The sequence below is a fragment of the Odocoileus virginianus genome, unplaced genomic scaffold, assembly GCF_023699985.2.
Source record: "Odocoileus virginianus isolate 20LAN1187 ecotype Illinois unplaced genomic scaffold, Ovbor_1.2 Unplaced_Scaffold_7, whole genome shotgun sequence".
NCBI lineage: Eukaryota > Metazoa > Chordata > Mammalia > Artiodactyla > Cervidae > Odocoileus > Odocoileus virginianus.
Window position 1 is genome coordinate 883,617 of NW_027224269.1, and position 20,190 is coordinate 903,806.

The window sequence follows — 20,190 nt, forward strand, 5'->3', positions numbered from 1 at the left end:
TAGTGGGCTAATGATGAGTCGCAGTAAAAAGGTAGAGGTCTTCAATGCTATCCAACTTTATCAAGCTCATTCTTTTATCTGGATAAGCTCTGAGGGCCCTAAGTCATCATTTCTTTGGAGCTTCAGTTCCCAGCCGGTCCCTTTACTGTCTGCCACCTCAGCACCAGTTTCTCAAGCCAGCACTCTCTGAAGTCCTGGTGCCAATGTCTCTTCCTCTGCTCCCCTCCCCCAGCTTCTCCAATAGTGATAACTAGAAGCATTTCTGTCCTGAGAGCTTCCCATGTACTTTATCTGTCCCTCACTTAGCAAACCTCTCTCTATCTTGTATTTAGTTCTTTACAAACCGATTTTATCTTTCCTCCTGGACTCTAAACTCCTCGAGGGTAAGACCTGTGTCAGATTTATTTTTAATTCCCTCAGCATCTATCACAGTTCCCGAAATGCTGGAGATCTTCAATAAATATTCATTGGATGAATAAATGAATAATGTACAAACATCACGGTCAGGAAAATCTTCGTGGCCATTTGTCATTTTCAATAATGAAACCACCATATCTGTAAGATGGATTGGTTCCTAAATAAAGCTGCAATTTCCTAAGCAGAGTGGATTCAGATCCTGATTTGTGAAAGACAACCATCACGTTGTTTAACTTTGTTAACGTGTAAATGCAAGGAAGAATTTTATGCTTGATAACTGCTTCTCCTTCCACCCCCTTCTCTCTCTCTTTTGGTAACAGATGTCAACCTCGGTTAGATTCAACTCAACTTATTAGTGCATGGCATTTAGCCAAAAGCAATTCACATTTGCAGAAGTGTACTATCACATATGTCTTAATAACAGAAATGTGTGTTTTTTTAAAAATGTATGTGATAAGTCACATATGGTAAAAGAAATCTGTACATCTCTCAGGCCTTATTTTCACAATGAAGCTTGAAGATAATTGCTGCAGAATGTTCACATACAAGTGAAAGTCTCTCTAACACATTAAAGAGGCACAGTTTGAACATACTAATCAAGCTTTGATACCGGCATGGTTCCAATTGACTGATAAGTACAATAGTATTTCTTGTCCTGATCACTGATCTTAAGAATACACAATTTTGATTCTTATCCTCAGAGGTAATACTGAATGTTTCAAGGTAAAGTCATTAGTGTATCCAGGTACATTATGTGCTTATATTCACTAAGCATATATTTAATTTCTCCTTTGTATGGAGTGTAATTAACATGTACCACCCTCTCCCTATAGTGATGAAAGAAGCTTACAACCATGAAGTTATTAAAAAGAAATTAAACAAGTGGTTGAGAAATAGGGAGGGAGGAGACGAACCTTTACCGAAGAAAATATGCAAACTAAATAATATTGTGAATCATTTACCCTCACTTGAACTGAAAGCTTACTCAGCCTTAGTTAAATCTTGGGAAGTAATAGAATTATAGAAAATGCCTTTTGCAAGATATCCATCTACACACAACTTGGAAGATTATCAATACACTGTAGCTATGTATTTGCTAGTTTCTGAGGCATCACTGTCCCATGAATGGATCTCATATCCATGATGATCTTCAAAGATCTTGAATTTGGAGTGGTTTCTGTACTCTGAATGAGGGTTAGGTGATATATCGGCCACAGAAAGTCCCGAACACAAGATGAGAGTTCAGTAAATATAGTGCCTACTCAATGTTTTTGGAGAAGGAAATAGCAACCCACTCCAGTATTCCTGCCTGGGAAATCCCATGGACAGAGGAACCTGGTAGGCTACAGTTCATGGGGTCACAAAGAGTCGGACATGACTGAGCCATTGAGCACTCAGTGTTTTAGAAGGCAAAAAGAGAAAGGTTCATGGTTTAACATTCACCGTCATAGAAAAGCTTACATGTGCACTTTTGCCTACCTGACTAACCAGAGCAGGGGTCAGCAAACTGTAAAGAGCCAGATAAGAAATATTTTTGATTTGTTGGTTTGCACAGTCTCAATTCTGCCACTGTAACACAAATGGAGCTACAGACAATTTGGGAAGACATGAGTGTAGCTGTGTGCCATAAAACTTCTTTTATGGACACTGAAATTTGAATTTAATATAATTTTTACATGTCATGAAATAGTATTCTTTTGAATTTTTTCCCCACCACTTGCCAAACTCTGCACCAATCACACATAATGATCATCTGTACCTATCTGTGTTTATCCTTAGTTGTAAATGATGCCTCTAGACCTCCACTTTTCCAACAAGGCTGAACATTCTTTTCAATGTATGGCCCCACAAATGATTATGTGTTAATTCTCATATACAAGATCAAGCTAATGAGTGGTCAAAGTCAATGCAGTTAGTATAAACCAGAGCAATGTGGTAATATTTTACATGTGGCATGAGTCAGAAGACTCTTGAGAGTCCCTTGGACAGCAAAGAAATCAAACCAGTCAATCCTAAAGAAAATCAACCCTGAATATTCATTGGAAGGACTGATGCTGAAGCTGAAGCTCCAATACTTTGGCCACTTGATGTGAAGAGCCGACTCACTGGAAAAGACCCTGATGCTGGGAAAGATTGAGGGCAGGAGGAGAAGGGGATGATGGAGGATGAGATGGTTGGATGGCATCATCGACTCAATGGACATGAGTTTGAGCAAACTCAGGGAGATGGTGAAGGACAGGGAAGTCTGGCATTCTGCAGTCCATGGGGGTCACAGAATCAGACACGATTTAGCAACTGAACAACATGAGTCAGAACAGACGGACACCTTGCTCAGTTACAACACAAGCGTCCTTCAGTCCTGATGCTCCACTAGGGTCTTATTAAGCATCCAGGCTGGGTTCCTGAAAGTACTGCTTTCTGGGACGCACCCAATTTGTTTACTTGTCTATTAATTCAAAAAACGCATATCAAACCCTAACCCTACTTAGGGTCGCAGTGCATTATGTCTGACAGAGACATATTGGAAATGGAAAGATGACCGCCATACACAAAACTTTTTAAAGCCTTGTTTCTGCTCTGCCATCAGGCAGTGTAATTGAACCATTCTCTGAGCTGAGATTCTTGCCCCTGAGCTGAGGTCTTGAAGAAGCCTCTCTTTTTGGAGTCCTCAGATGGTTGTGGCTAGGCAACTGAGTTAGGTAGCAGGTATTACGTACCAAACACAACAAGACACTCAAACTCACATTGAGATTGGTTTCTTACTTAATTAGGAGACAATTCTAAACACCTACCAGTTGGTTGTGATTTAGGCTTATTACTAGACAGATTTTCAAATATATTTAAAAATAAAATATTGTTTCATGTTCTATTAGTAATCCTTTGGCTCTTCTACTTTTCCTGTTTTCTCTTTACAACATTCCTTAAAGTGTTAGACATTAGATAGAGTCTGTACTGTGAGTTAACCAAAACTCATAAAAAATGTAATTATCTGTAGGGTAGAATTCTCACAAGGAGCAGACAGAAAACTGGTCCTACTTCCAGGCCATTAGAGTGTAATTAAATGCAGCCCTGTATGCTGCCAGTGGGCTGTCTTGTGCATGCAAAGATGGAGCTTGGGATTTACTTCCTATTGGGCAGGCTTGAACTTGGAGATGTTTGTCCCATTGAGGGCCAGATTTACACTCCTCCAGACCCTGCCCCATCCCTTGTGACTTAGGGCATACATCTGCCTGTGGGTGGACTGGAGGAAGGGGTGCAGTTGGACTTCTGAAAGAAGATCACTAATGGCTCACTGAGGGACTCCAGTCCTGGCCTTGGCCTCATTAGCACCATCCTCTAATCCACGGAGCTTGCCTGCCACAGGCTCGCAGTAGAGAAGCCTTCCAGGCATAGACAGAAAAGAAATCAGGCTGCAGAGACGATTGCACCCCCTACCAAACAACCAGACAACAATTCAGCTACTAAAAATGCTCCCATAGACAACTACAGCAAAATACATCTCCAGACCACAGATAGCCCTCCAGAGGCTACAAAAAGCTGATAAGGAATATTCTGAGGCCTCAGGAAACAAAATTTAAATACAAAGTACAAAAGAAAACCTTTTGGAAAAATGAATCGGAACTTGCATTTAATGGTGTGCTAAACACTACCCTGGTGACTTGGAAAAGTTAATTATTTTTACAAAACACAAGCAGCCCTCTTGTCATTGGCATTAGCTGATCCATTCTCCCAGAAACTATTAAAAATCCAATGCACTCCCAACTATATAACTATATATATCCAACCCCATCAATAGTAACATTAAATGTGAATGGATTTAACAATCTAGCCAAAAGGCAGAGACTGCCAGACTGGGGGAAAAGACAAGATTTAACTATATGCCATCCACAGGAGACACACTTTATATTAAAAGCTACAAATTAAAAAAATAAATCAATGTGCTTCTATTCCTGCATTTGGTATCTACTATAGTGGAAGTTGCCTGACATAAATTAACACGTTGTAGTTCCTAGAGATGTGATGTCACTCGACCTGTAGTAACCCAGCAAATAGAGCAGGTCTTCCCTAGCCCACATGCTGGTGGAACTGGTATGCATCATAACATGGTAATCAGATGTCATGAAGCCAAATGACAAGACAGACATCTTTAATTTGAAAGTCTCCCTTCTGGAGGAGACAGGATGTACTATATTTAAAAGACTGCTGTGCAGCTTGTTTATAATTTAAGAGTGTCTCATAAAATGCCTTGGAAATAGCTCTCTGTTAGCTAGAAAAGCCTTCGGTTAAATATATTTTTATGAGCTTTTCATTAACAGAGTGCCGAGGCCTTGATGCCGAGGTGCCAAAGCTCCCCACGTGGCTGGAAATCACTTGGCACATTTTCAGTCACTTACGTCTCTGTCATAGGTCCAAGGTTTGCAATTAAAAATGTAATCTTTTTAGCATGTGCAAAACCCAAAGGCTTGAAGTACTATGCATTGAATATGATTATAATAGTATTTGGCAGCTATTCATGGATGGCACATATTAATTTATGTAAACCAGGCATAACTTGGAGCACTTCCTCATCAGGACCACAGGAAAAATTGAAAAGCTGGTCCCTGCTCATTGAAGGTTTTTTTTTCTCCCTGCTTGTTTTGGTTTTTGTTTTTAAATTGTCACGAATAGAGATGAACTCAAAATCAAGGTCTCTTTTATGACCTTTTTTCACATTCTTGGAGTCCATTCAAATTAACATTTCCAACTAATAAAAAAAAATAACTTACTTCACAGGATTATTCTTAGCTTTTGCCTTTTCAACAGCCTGCGAACAGAAGAAAAAAATGCAATTAGACAACATTAGCAGGCATAATCTTTGCAACTAGTTACCAAAACAATAAGCAATATAAGATGCTCTTCAGAAACGTGAGGAGTTAACCAAGGCAGGCTGCTGGAGATAAGCAGACCGGAGGCATAGAAAGCAATTGCCCTCTCCTGGGGAGCATGGTTACCGGTCCAAGTACAGCTTTCAGACACAGGCGAGCACGGCCACAGTTGCCTGGGAAGTTCAGCAGTACCCATGCGAGTGGGCCCTTAGGCTTAGGCTCATGACTCCATCCTCCTCTTCTCATCTTTCCCTTCCATTTTTTTTTAAACCTGAGCCCTGTGCTTCTGGAAAACAGAGATCATGAAGAACTCCCCCACTCTAGTCCATCCTTTCATGTTCTGGAAAACAGCTAATTTCAAAGGACCACACTGCTGTCCACATGCTGAGGCTCAGTTCCATCCTTCCTCCTGACTCCCCTAAATTTCCTGGATGGTTTGCCTTTCTATTTGGTCTGACCATCTGTTGATCACTGTAACGGGACTGATGACTTACAGAGATCTTGTCTCTTGGGTAAAATAGAACAGAGACTCTGGTTTATTGTTTCTTTTTTTTCTGTTTGTGTGTTTTCAGCTCAAATAAATTGAGATATATACTCACTAAGGAGAGCAGGTCTTTGAAATGGACCTGTGAACTTTGTTTATGCTTGACTTATGACTGAAATTGTAGAATGAAAACTATAAGCTCTCTGTGTCTGTCTGTTTATATGTCTGTAATTCAGAAAAGTCTTTCCCTCTAATTATGTGAGTATGTAATACTTTCCTACCTCTGGATAATACTAACCAATTAGGTTTTAAATCCCTTACACTAAAGGAGCTCTATTGTGATTGACTTAGAGATAAGTATTCATATAATTGGCCATTCCCAATACTTCAGAGGGGCTTCCCTGGTGACTCAGTTGGTAAAGAATCTGCCTGCAATGAAGGAGACGAGATGCCAGTTTGATCCCTGGGTCGGGAAGATCCCCTGAAGGAGAAAATGGCAACCCACTCCAGTATTCTTGCCTGGAAAATCCCATGGACAGAGGAGTCTGGCAGGCCACAGTCCATGGAGTCACAAATAGTCAGATATGACTGAGTGACCCAGCATGCAGGCACACACACCATATTTTAGATATATCCTCCTCCTCCACATGCACCTGCTTGGCTTATGACAGGATGGTGAGGGAAGCACAGAGGGAATGGTCATGGGGACATCTGGGGATTTTTAGATCTGGGACGGGAAACTCTAAACCCTGCATTGCTCCAGCCACCTGTTGCACCTGCCTGGTGATAGCAAGGCCAAAGTACCCATTTCTAAAATCATTTTTATTAGCAGATACCACAAAAAGGCAAGAGCTGACAGACAGCTCGGATCAATTTCCTTCCATGGAACCTTTAAGAAAACACACACCAAATCATCGAAATGAGGAAATCTCTGGGCCTCTCAGCCTGCGTCCCTTAGACGTGGAGCCTGGTCCCACTTTATTGCTGAACCCATTGATCTGTGTACAGTCCATTTATCATTCATGAAAAGAGCTAGTGATCTTCACAGTATATTAGAAGAAACAACTCAGATCATCTGTCAACAGCCCTCTTATTTCTGTTTCCCTCTCCACAGGGATTGCATCTCCTTCGATTCTTCTAGAATTAAAATGTTGCTAAGCAACACAGCTGGGGGCGCTGATGGCAGAATGGCTACAGTCTATCAAACTGTTTAAGCACCTGGAGGGTTTTAGTGATGATTTTTTTCATACTTCTGTAGCATAATTATGTAATCAGAACCAAACTAGTACTCCCCCAGATTCTTTTAGACTGTAGAAATAACATTCAGAATGGTGAGCGTTGAAGCAGTGGTTCACCAACCTCAGAGCTCTTTGGACCCTTTTAAAAGGTATACACTTGGAGACCTTTATATTTGTGAACCCTGGAGGTGAGTGATGGCTAAGAGATGAAAAGAATACTGTTACAAATTAGAAGGCAGAAGCAACCATGTGTAACAGAGACGATTTATAATCTAACATTGGATTGACATTCTGAGTGACCAGTGCATAAGCATATCGAACCTTTCAATCCATAACAACAACCCAATGCACTTGGAAGCAATTTGTTTGAAATCGATGAAATATTTCCTCAGTTTAGACATTACTATTGGAAATCCAAGTCCTTTTCTTCTATTAAGTCTCAGATTCTATTGCTAGATCAGATCAGTTCAATCACTCAGTCGTGTCTGACTTTTTGTGACCCCATGGACTGTAGCCTACCAGGCTCCTCCATCCATGGGATTTTCCAGGCAATAGTACTGGAATGGGTTGCCATTTCCTTTTCCAGGGGATCTTCCCGACCCAGGGATTGAACCCAAGTCTCCCACATTGTAGACAGACGCTTTACCATCTGAGCCATGAGGGAAGTCCATTGCAAATACCCATTAATATTTGGGTACTTTTTTCCCCTGGTGGCTCAGATGGTAAAGAATCTGCCTGCAATGCAGGAGACCCAGGTTCAATCCCTGGGTCAGGAAGATCCTTGGAGAAGGAAATGACAACCCACTCCAGTATTCTTGCTTGGAGAATTCCATGGACAGAGGAGTCTGGTGGGGGCTACAGTCCATGGGGTTGCAAAGAGTCAGACATGACTGAGCGACTAACACTTTCACTTTTCACTTTGGCTTGATAGGCAAAAGTTATTTTCTCACCATCAGTGCCTAAGGTTGAATTTTCACAAATGGTGGAATCATAACAAAGTGAGGGAATGAGGTAATAGGTGAAAATGAGGAAACAAGAACAGTGTCTGTCTGGCCCGTCATCTCTCACAGGTGTTTAGGATATGAATGCCTATCTCTGAGCAATCCCTTAAAGGGTGCTAAAAGGAAGAGCCAGTTTCTGACAAGGAGTCCGGGCAAGACCTTGACCATCACTACAGAATGTAGCCAGGCTGCATACCCACGTCTGCCTTTTCTACCACCTTTTCTCCCCCAGTCCCAGCTGGTGGAATAAGACAGGGCAGTAGGCTGAAGACAAGCCATTGTGGGAATCGCATGAATCTACTTTTCTGAATCCCTTAAAATCCAAACTAATCTGTTCCTGAAGAAGAAAGGTTACCATGAAATAATGGGCATGGGGTTCCAGTGGTTTTCCTTTTTTATTACTATCATTTTGGCCGTGCCACGGGGCATTCAGGATCTTAGTTCCCTGACCTGGGATGGAACCTGTGCCCCCTGCAGTGGACTGTCAGGGAAGTCCCTGTGGTTTCATTTTAAAGCAAGCTGGATGTGATGGGCTGAGCATGCCACTGGCAGGAGATGGGAAGGAGAGAAATCAAAGTGACATTGCTTAACCTAGCTTTGATTCAGTGACACGCTTTTGAAAATGTCCTCTCTTCTTTGTGCGTCAGGACTTTCAATTAGACCCAGTTATTTCCCTCTGATCAGGAGGTACATAATCATGTTCAAGGCCAGTCTCTTTGAAACATATGTCTTTTTATACAGCCATTATAGGAAAATAACTTCATTCAAATTAATTTTTTCTGGGTTGCTTGGCTATTGATGGAAAATATCTATGCTCAGAGGTTCCCCCCCCCCTTTGGAATTTAACCCAGGATCATTTCAGAGTCCCCACAGCTCTAGTCAGATGTTCTCCTGTCATCTTCCCATGTGCTCATATCCAAACGATATGGTTGCAGGGAATGTCTGCCAGGCACGAGAAACAGCTCACCATTTGTGTTCTCCACTTTCACTGTATTTTGACTTTGTTTTATATATGATATAAGGAATTCTTAAGAGACTACAAAGAAAAATTAAGTGAATTATTTGCATGCAAAATAAACATGAATACTTTAAGGCAAATAAAAATACTTTAAGGGAAAGTAATTAAGTCTAAAAAATATACAAGGAGAAAATTCCTCTTTTGAAATCTTGGGACAGGAAAAGACAATCCCAAGTTCCAGACACATGTTTGGGAATATGAGACGCTGCAAAAGGAGGGAAGTCAAAGTGAAATGATACAGTGTTAAGTCACTGAGCATTAAGAGGGTTACATATTGGGATTACAGCTAATTTTGAGTTTAAAAACATACATTAAAGTAATTTAAACTGATTGGAAAATGGAGGTTAGATAGTTAACACGCTGCTTTAATTTGTAATGTCTATATGCTTTTTAAAGTCTATATTCTACTTATTCGGTGTCATGTTTCCCCAACATGATACTTATCTTTCCATCAAGGAAGTTCTAGCCTAAGATAGGATGATAGATTAATATGTTAAAAACCATAGTCCAATATGGTGCAATGAGAGGCAATGAGCTATATGTGGAAAGAATGCTGTGCTAGAAATCCACAAACCTGGGTTCTATTACCAGGTTCCCCATTTCCTAATCATGACATTTCCATCATCATGACATTAGTGATGCAGCTAACACCAGTGAACCTCAGTTTCCTCATCTTAAAAATGAAGACCATCATTCCCGCCCTGTCTACACCAAGAGTGGTTGTTAGAAGCCAACATCAATGGCAGTATTCTAGAAAGCACAGCATATTAAGCAAAAAGGTGCATCTTGATTGTGACTGCATTCCACACAGGTATCGGTGCATATATTTTTATTTTAACTGAACTATAGTTGATTTACAATGTTGTCTTAGTTTCAGGTGGACAGTAAAGTGGTTTGGATACATATTATTTTCACATTCTTTTTCATTATAGTTTATCACAGGATATTGAATAGACTTCCCTGTGCTACACAGCAGGGCCTTGTTGTTTACCTATTTTATACCCAGCAGTGTGTATTTGTTCATCTCGAACTCCTTATTTATCCCTCCCATGGATTCATATCTTTTTTACAGCCAGAGAGTTGATGGGCTTTCTGACCACTGACCAGGTTGCAGTATCAAATCTATGCAGTTAATCCAACTAGGATTATAGAAACCATTCTGCTCCTCTCTCCATATCAGGAGTAGTTCTGGGGTGAACAGAATGCTTCTGTCTGCAAAGTCCTGAGAAAGACTTTGATGTGTTTAGATCCTGCCAGACCTAGTCCAGCAGGAGAGAGGGCCCCCTACTTTCATACAGGCCTCTGAACCTTGCTGGGGTTCATGTTGGTGGAAGAGAGGTCAAGACACCTGAGATGCTGTGGGGGCACAAGTGCATGCCAAGTCCCCTCACTCTCTCTTCCCTACAAGGGAGCCTAGGAAGCATCATTCTTTTCCGGATGACCTTTCGTTTAGCTGTCCCTCCTCTCATGGGCTTCCCTGATAGCTCAGTTGGTAAAGAATCCTCCTGCAATGCAGGAGACCCCGGTTCAATTCCTGGGTCGGGAAGATCCACTGGAGAAGGGATAGGCTACCCACTCCAGTATTCTTGGGCTTCCTTGGTGGCTCAGCTGGTAAAGAATCCGCCTGCAATGCAGGAGACCTGAGTTTGATCCCTGGGTTGGGAAGATCCCCTGGAGGAGGGAAAGGCTACCCACTCCAGGATTCTGGCCTGGAGGTTTACATGGACTGTATAGTCCATGGGGTCACAAACAGTCAGATACGACTGAGCAATGTTCACTTTCACTTTCCTTTCATACCTTACTCCGTCAGGACAGCTCTTTGCTTTTGCACTATTTGACACTGAGGTTGGGAAGCTCCAGAGATGAACTTCCTCCATGATATAGGAGCTCAAGAAATTATATTCCCAGGGAGAAGAACTTGTCTCCTTCCAAGGAGTGCTCATGAGCTAATTCTTCCATCATTACCAGTGTTGTACTCTTGGTGGTATCCTGCCAAGCAGCAAATTTATTTCCTCAGGAGGGATGATGTGGCTAAGGACATGTTTAAGTTGCTCCCTCATTAAATCTAACTTGCTAAAAAGAATGGCCTTGTCTCTCTGTGAGGTAGAGAATCCTTTTGCTGCACCAAACCTGAAGTGACTCAAGGACCACACTGAATTATGTGAACCATCAAATGTTCTCATGAAAAAATAGAGAAAAGGAAAGAAAAAGGAAGGAAGAAAGGTGGCTCTCTATTTAGTCCTATCCTCCTGTGTAGACAGAACATCATATTTCTTTAGGGAGACAAATCTACCTAGAAAGCACTTAGGAAACTTGCTAGTCATCTTCTATATACTGATTGAACTTTGTCAAAATTCTTTGGTAAGGTAATTCTGCCCTGCTTATTATATATAATGATGTGTTATTCTAGTTCAATAGACATGTATATTATATTCACAAAAATATTTAGATAATCTTTTGGGGCTTTTAAGAAGCATGACCTGAACATTTATATCCAGACTTATGCCATTATACCCCCTGAGACTGACAGAAAATGAACTTAGTGCAGTATGTTTCCTGTTCGTTGAGACTGTCAAAGTGAGCACACAGAAGGCCTAGAGAGATTGAAGCCATGGATTCATTTTGCAAGGCTACAGGGTTGTGGACTGCTTATATTCTTAATCAATAACCGTACTGTCAGTCAAGCATAAAATGTGATTCTATTACTATTGTTCTACATGCCTTTTACATTCCCTGTTTATATATATATATATATATTTTTTTTTTTTTTACTAGCAGATACACCCAAGTTGAGTCTATGTAATACACTTCTTGATAAAAAAATGAAAAGTCAACCATTCAGATAATTTCAAGTAACTGGATATTAGACTTCATGGAAAAAAAAAGAGATGAGCAGTTAACTGCATTGGCTTTCTGTTTCTATGTTTTATCTTTAACTTTTCATGGGGCTGCTCTGCGAGACCTAGCCATACTTTCATCTAATGGCATGTATTGGTAAATTGAATTGATTGCCTAAGTTCAGAAGAGAAACTCCTCTATGAACAAATGAACTCACCATTAGGGTATTCAGATGGTCAAAAATCAATACCTACAGAATTGGTTAAATCAATTAAAGAGACATATCCTGAGAGCACTTGCCCAAATATAAAAATGATTTGCTTAATTACAGCATTTAAATAGAGTTCACTGGAATGAGTGAAACAGCAAGAGGCTTATATCATATCCTATAGGCTGAGGTATCAGCTGGCAGCATGCACACACAGCCAGGATTGCAGCTGAAGAGGAGAAAATGGCACTCAGCATTTCACAACACCTGGATGCCTGCCTGAATTTCTGACACTACACCCAGGTACGGCAACACATCTTCCTTAGCTTTGCAGTATCAGGCTTCTCCCATTTTAATTTAATCCATTAAAAAATTTAATTATTTGTTTACTTTGGCTTGCTGGGTCTTCATTGCTTTGCGGGCTTTCTCTAGTTGCAGCGAGTGGGGGCTACTCTCTAGTTGTGGTGCTCAGGCTTCTCACTGCAGTGGCTTCTCTTGTTGTGGATCACACACCCTAGGCACTCAGGCTTCAAAAGCTGCAGTTCCCAGGGTCTAGAACCCAGGCTCAGTAGTTGCAGCTCATGGGCTTAGTTGCTCCGCAGCATGTGCAATCCTCCTGGACCAGGGATTGAACCTGTGTCTCTCCTGCATTGGCAGGTGGATTCACTACCACTGAGCCATCAGGGAAGCCCTAATTCATTGTTTTTGATGCATATAAAAGGCAGGCCTGTGCTGGACATGATGGGTGCAGAATTAGAATTTTGACAGGCAGATACTGGAAGAAATTTGTTTCAGGTGTCTGGCACCTAATAGCCACTCAATAAACACAGACTGGGTAAAAGATCTGGGTCTGATTGTGGAGTCTGAGAGCCTGACTGCTCTGGGTATGAGAGAGTGCCGGTAGGTACCCAACTCTGTGCAGAGGAGAAAAGAACAAAAGCTGGGCTCCAGGATCACATGTATCTGGATCCATCCTGCCACTGCCCACGAGGCTCGACTTCACACCCTAGTGAAGAGGGAGTGCAGAGCAGACTGGACAGGGTACATGTCCATTCCTTCTTCACTCTTCTTACAGCTATGGCCTCACTGGAGACCTCTTATTTCTCATCAGGACAATAGCTCTGGCCTCTTCTTTGGGCCACTGGTCTCCTTATTTTTATCCCATTGTATGTTCCCCTTTGATCATGAATCCTTCATGGCTTCCCAAGTCTCAATGAATTCTTGACCATCTTCACCCTCTCATGACCCTGCCAACACCAGTTGAATAGAGGCCTCATAGCGGGTCCTACCTATCCTTACATGTGTATTTCACCAACAGGGCAACCTGCTCAGGCAACAGGGCAGAAGGTTTTTTTTGAGTGTCTTGTCCAGAGATGATGTGATAACAGAATTAGAAAATGCCAGCATTCCATGAAACCTTGCTCCCTCCAGGCTGGCTCTTTTGCTGGATATAAAACCCTTCAGTAAGATTCACTTGTCAACCGGAAATTTTGTTTATAACTCAAGTTTTGGTATATTGTAACTTCATTAAAAATGCACTGTCTTTGGTGAAGAAGCACATTTCACTCCTGAGTCATCTATTGACACTAATCATTCTCTAAGTGGAGTAAATATGGAGACATGAGGCAGAGCATCTCAGTGTTGGCTTCTTTATTCTCCATATTAGAAGGGCCAAGGTAAGTGGCATTTGTTTACTCTGTTCTCCTGAGGTTTGTGGATGTGAAAATTCAATTTTCTTTCCTCTAGCCAATCGAAGCCCTCTTGCCCTGATACTAAGAAGGCCCCCCTCACAAAATGACCTGTGTCCTTTGCTGGGAGACAATCAAGACCTAATAGAGGCTCTTTCCTTACTCTGTGTGACCAGGGAAATGGGAAGCATATTTTTAGTGCATAGAAGTACTCAATAATATGTTTTCCAGAACCTACATGGGAGTGAGTACTGATGATGCGTTTTCAGTACTAGCATACTAGCCTGTTCAGGCTTTCTGTCCCTTTAGAGCGTATTCTACTCTGGGCAAGATGCTACAGCCATTTTTATTATCAATCTGTGTTACAAAACCCAGTAATGTTTCCACTTGAGTTTCTCCTTTTTTCTCATACTACAACCACACTCACAATGTTCTGACACCAGATATGTGTGGGCTCATCCCATACCAAGTACGTTTCTGCAACACCAGCTGGGTATTCTACCATGTAACTCAGTTCTGACACTGTCTCTACCTGGAGAGATAATCACATACAACCAGTGAAGGGCTCAGTCTCATGAGACTGTCTCCCCCAACCTCAGGTACCAGTTGCCAGCCCAAGTTGTCACCTGTGTTTCTGATCAATCGGCTCAGACACCAGAGTTTCCAATGGCCCCCTCCTTGGGTTTGATTAATTTGCTAGAGTGGCTCAGAGAATAGGGAAACAGTGACTTATGTTTACCAGTTCATTAAAGGATATGACAAAGGATACAGATGAACAGAGAGATGAAGAGGGTGAAGTCTAGGAGGATCCCACAGGTAGGAGCTTCTATACCTCTGGCATTGGGGCATGTCACACTTCATGTACATGGATGTGTTCATCCCCCTGGAAAGTCTCTGAATCCCACTGTTGTTGTTTAGTTGCTCAGTTGTGTTCAAACTCTTTGTGACCCCATGGATTGTAACCCACCAGGTTCCTCTGTCCATGGGATTACCTCAGCAAGAATACTGGAATGGGTTGCCATTTCCTCCACCAGAGGATCTTCCCAATACAGGGATTGAACCTGCCCATCTCCTGCACTGCAGGTGGATTCTTTACCGCTGAGCCACAGGGGAAGCCCTCTGAATCCCACACTACTGGGATATTTTGGAGGCTCCCTCACATAGACATGAGTGACTACTGACTTTGTTTCTAGCCCCTCTCCCCTCTGTAGAGAATGCAAGGGTAGGGCTGGAAATTCCAAGCTTCCAATCATGGCTTGGCTTCTCTGGTGACCAGTCCAGGAGCCCACACAGAGTCATCTCATTAGAATAAAAGATGTCCCTATCACCCAGAGAGCAAATATTAGAACAAAAGATGCTTCTGTTGGTCTTATTACTTAAGAAATTACAAGGAATTCAGGAGCTCTGTACCGGGAACCTGGGGCGGAGACCACTGCGTATTAATATATTTTCTATTACCTCACAGTACAACTGACTTCTCCATGCCTCAGTGTCCTTGTTGGCTGGAGTAAGGACTCTCCATGACCATTTTAAGGTCTGGTATTCTATATTTTAATATACAAAACTATTCTATTCCAATATATATATATACACAGACATATACATACATGTATGATTCAGGAATAAATATGGAATCTCCATTATGGAGTTCACCTCCATTAGCAAGAAATAAGAACTATTAGCAAGTTTATAAATGTTTATATCTAATGTTTCAGAGATTCCTGGGAACTCCATAGTTCCTAGGCTATGACGCATAGGCTACACCATGCCATACATTTTGGAAAGGTCTGCTGTCCTTACCTGCCCATCCCCTTGAAGTTTGAATCCTTAACCTGGGACTGATAGCTAATCTCAAATTTGGATACATGTTCTGTGTGTTTACAGTGCTTATGCTCTTTGCTCTTGCTAAAGAAATAGAAAAAAATAAATACACCTGCTTAAGAAGAAGACAGATTCTGCTTTCCATTCACGACAAGGTCCTTGGGTATTTGCAGCCTGCCTGGTAGATTTTCCAGCAGATGGCATATATTTGGTGGGACAGAATAAAGCATTCCTAGGCCCTAAACCAAAGCCCCAGTACACTTTTCCAAGCCAGCAGCTAAATTTGAAAATCTTACATTGTCAGTGTGGCCAAAAGTTTTATTACTGGAGGCATTCATATCACTCCAATAGATGCTAGAATTACCAAAACTTAGGAGCACATGGTACACTGCCTGGGGGCTGTTAGTTGATGACTAAGACCGAACATTCAGCCATGGATTTGGGACTCAACTGGGGCAATGAAGGGGCCTAAGGAAAAGACCAAGCTTGGACCAAACAGAGTGAAGGTGAGAGTAGTGAGAGGACCAATGCGACCCAGCCACTTCCTTCAGCCCAGCCCAGTCCAGCCACTTCCTTCCCAGCCCAGCCTAGGCAGTGACAAGAGTAGCATGGTGCTGTTCCTTCCAGCACTTTGATTCACACAGACTTCATGATCCTCAGCTTTCTGTAGGTGGCTGTTATTCCTCTGCCGTCCTCTCTACAGAGGCAGATAGGTGTCAAGTGTTCTTTGTGGACAAAAGACTGTGGTCATTCATGTCCTACAGGAGAATTATTGTTTCTGAAACAACAGACGGTACCCATTTTTGTTTCCACTTGGACCTTGGGGGAACCAGTACATCCTTACCAATGTCTGATGTACAGTCACGGTGAGAAAATGTTGAGCTAAGCAAAACAGCCATTGGGTTTGCCATGGAAATGTGCATAGATGGACAATTCATATGTGGTCATGGACATTAGTCAGGATTGGGTCATCACTGGTGATGGACATTTAACACGTGTGAAAACGTTGTGCTCCTTTGCATCTCTGAGTGCTCAAAGCATTGTATGGCGATTACAATAAAAAGACAATCTATGGAGATTACAAGTCAAAATATTTCGTACTAAATGTAGAAGACCTAATTACAATGAAAAAATTCAGCAGGTTTCTAAACAGTCAGACTTGCCTGCAGCATATTAAAAATCACATCATACAAGCCCTAAGCAGTTTCTTATTAATCTAGTCTCTATGCTAATACAGCCAAATGGGAAACACAATCTTGGGAATATGAAGGCCAATGTTATTCTATTAACCTTATATGTTATCCTATTTACTTTCCTGTCTTTAATGAATAAATTAAAATATCTTCTCATTTTCTAATTGCTGGAGAGTTAGAGTATGACAACGTATGGATTTTATTCTGCTACCTTCTGCAGCCTGAACAGCCTGAATGCCCTCATTTTGCGTGGGATTTAAATGAAAGGCAATGACAGATAAACTGTTTACATTAAAAGACTCTATCAAAGTTATTTTGCACCTGGTTTCCTCCTAATCCATCTGCTGTTTCTATGGCTTTGACAGGCTGATCTTTCTTGCTGTGGGTGCCACATTGATGTCATTATGGAAAAGGCCTTCCCCAGCCTTTCTGCGTATAACAAAGTAAATGGAAATGCAGAGAAATCTTGGGGAGGTAACAACTTGTTCAGCATGATAAGGGAAGAACTGTGGCTAAAAAATCGGAACCATTAGAGCAGGGTAGAGTATCTGTTGTCACGACGAATGAATTCACTATAGCACATCAGGGGCCAGCTGAGAGCGCCAGTAAAATGTATGCCCCCCACCCTTTCCATTAGCAAACTTTACTCAGAAAAGCAGGCTTGGATTTAACTTGGTCGCTAGGTTTGGAAAGTTCAATATACATCACAGGTGTAAGGAACACATCTCAAATCTCCCAGAATGTTCAGGTTTTCTGCTCCCATGTAAATCATTTCATGTGCAATTACCAAATAACAGTGGGCTTCACAGGTGGCTGACTCCCTGGTGGCTCGGATGGTAAAGAGTCTGCCTGCAATTCAGGAGACCTGGGTTCGACTCCTGGGACAGGAAGATCTCCTGGAGAAGGAAATGGCAACCGGCTCCAGTAATCTTGCCTGGAAAATCCCATGGATGGAGGAGTCTGGCAGGCTATGGTCCATGAGGTCACAAAATGTCGGACACAACTGAGTGACTTCACTTTCACTTCCCAGGTGGCACTAGTGGTAAAGAATTCGCCCACCAATGCAGGAGACCTAAGAGAAATGGGTTCGATCTCTGGGTCGGGAGGATCACCTGGCTATCCACTCCAGTATTCTTGCCTGGGAAATCCCAAGGACAGAGTCCACGGGGCCGCAAAGAGTCGGACGCAACTGACACAACACGCATGCATCAAATAACAAACTACTCAGTGAACTGGCCCCACCATTAGAACAGAAACAGACAAAAACAAATCCAGTATAACACCCAAACTGGTGTCAAGAAACTGGATTAAAAACAAGTTGTTTTGTGTCTGTGAGGTAATTAGTGATCTTCAGATGAAAAGTAAAATTATGAAATGGAGGAGAAGAGCTTCAGGACAATATTTTTCTGTAAATGTTAACACGCTTGAGGTGCAGCTCTGTTATTAGCATCTGTTGAAAAGTCCACACATCCCCAGTTACATGCTTTGAATTGAGTACCACATTTCTAAGGGCAATCCCTAGGCAGAAAAAGAAAGAAGAGTGGTTTAAATAAAATTGGGTACATCGGAGCTACTTACAATAATGTGTCCAGACACAACTCATTAGAATGTCTTTGTGCTCAGAGCAAATTGAAATTGTTCAGCTCTGTTTTTAAAGCACCAACACACCACTCCAAGCTTTATCTAGAGTTCTTTAGCTGAGCCTGCCACTAATTGAACATTCCAGCCATAGTACCCATTTTCTGAATTTCTAACTGGGTTAAATGAACTCACCTAATGTTTCAGTCTCATTCACATTAATCATTAAGATGGTATTAATATTAAAATTCTCTAAAGGTTGTTTCTAACAATACCTATTTCTTTTATGGCCTTTATAATGCTAAACTCTGATGCTGCTAATGTCAATCGGAGATGATTAGGTCACATGACAACCATGCCCGGATCTAACCTGGCATCAAAACCCAAGTATCACAGACCATCCTACTGCCAGAGTTTAACAGACATTACATGCTTCGAGCTTCATAAATCAAGCATCAGGATAACATTCAAGGAAACATCAAGAAGGTATTTACCCAATTCTATGAATATATACCAGAGGGGGCTCTGGAGTCTGGACACTACAGACTAGAAGCCTTTGGAATTGGTCAAATTGTGGACAGTTTAAAACTTTAAAAACAGCAATTTTAATAAAACTGTCAATACAATTTATTTGTTAAGAAAACATTTGTGACTGATTAGGTGGCTTATATTGAAAGAGAAGCACTGGGTCTATACCTTTAGATCTTTTATTGAACTGCAAACACAGCATCAATAACTGCTTCTCAGCTGTAAATGAAAATTGATTCAAGGTTTAACCCCTCATTTTCAGGAGTTCTTTTAATCCCAAGAAATAGAATAAGAAAAATGGACCAAAAGGAAAACTGCAGGTTCAGTGGTATGAGGGGTGAGGATGTGCAGAAAACCCCACACCTACACTTGCAGGAAGTCCATGCTACTGGGCTGTGCTGCTCTCAAGCCAAACCCCAGGGGACTCATCACAGTGTCACTGCCTACTCTTCAAGACTGGCTGGAAAATGGCAATTCAATAAGTGTTGGATGGGGAAGGCCAGTGCTGGGTTTTATATTTATGATGTCAAGAGTGGCAGTTGAGAAGGAAAAATGAAGTCAGCTAGGTAATGGACATCATGGAGCCCTCCCATGCCAACCATGTTACTTTTTAAAAATTTTATTGAAGTATCATTGATTTACAAAAAAGAATTTATATATAACTGAATAACTCTGCTATACATCCAACTATATTATTGATAGCTGACAAGTGCCCGGGCCTGGTGCACTGGGAAGACCCAGAGGGATCGGGTGGAGAGGGAGGTGGGAGGGGGGACCGGGATGGGGAATACATGTAAATCCATGGCTAATTCATTTCAATGTATGACAAAAACTACTCTAATGATGTAAAGTAATTAGCCTCCAACTAATAAAAATAAATGAAAAAAACAAAACAAAACAGAACACATTGCAACATGCATGTTCATGCAGACTAAATTCAAAACACTGCATCCAGTTCAAGCATTGTTCTTAAATATTCCAATGTCTGATGCCAACTTGAAGTCATTATTTATTTCCCATTCATGGGAAGCCCCTGAGAGAAAACCAAGATGACTAGAGCTTCATAGTAAACCCTACAGTCTTTCTCTAGGGCACAGCGAGAACTCAGAAAGAGAAATAAGAACTGGTATGACACAACTCTGCACCCATGTTAGTCCTTTGAAGTAAAGCTCCATTTTAGACACATAATTTTCCTGGAGGACTTTGGGCAGTGTCATTGGCAACCTGGCCTTTCTTCCTGGGATGTCTGGGTTAAAACTCGTCGGGGCTCAGAGGGGAGGAAGAGTCATCCATACCCCATAGATGTCTTTGGG

At 41.6% G+C, this 20,190-nt stretch overlaps 1 protein-coding gene across 8 annotated transcripts in view; it reads right to left on the reverse strand.

The window, feature by feature from the left end:
- The window catches only part of AFF2 (ALF transcription elongation factor 2), a 531,908-nt gene that overhangs the window by 100,661 nt on the left and 411,057 nt on the right, over positions 1-20,190 (reverse strand). For all 8 annotated transcript variants that reach the window (XM_070462659.1, XM_070462658.1, XM_070462657.1 and 5 more), the window contains one exon: positions 5,184-5,221. In XM_070462659.1, the coding sequence (XP_070318760.1) occupies positions 5,184-5,221 (38 nt within the window). The remainder of the gene's footprint in view (positions 1-5,183; positions 5,222-20,190) is intronic.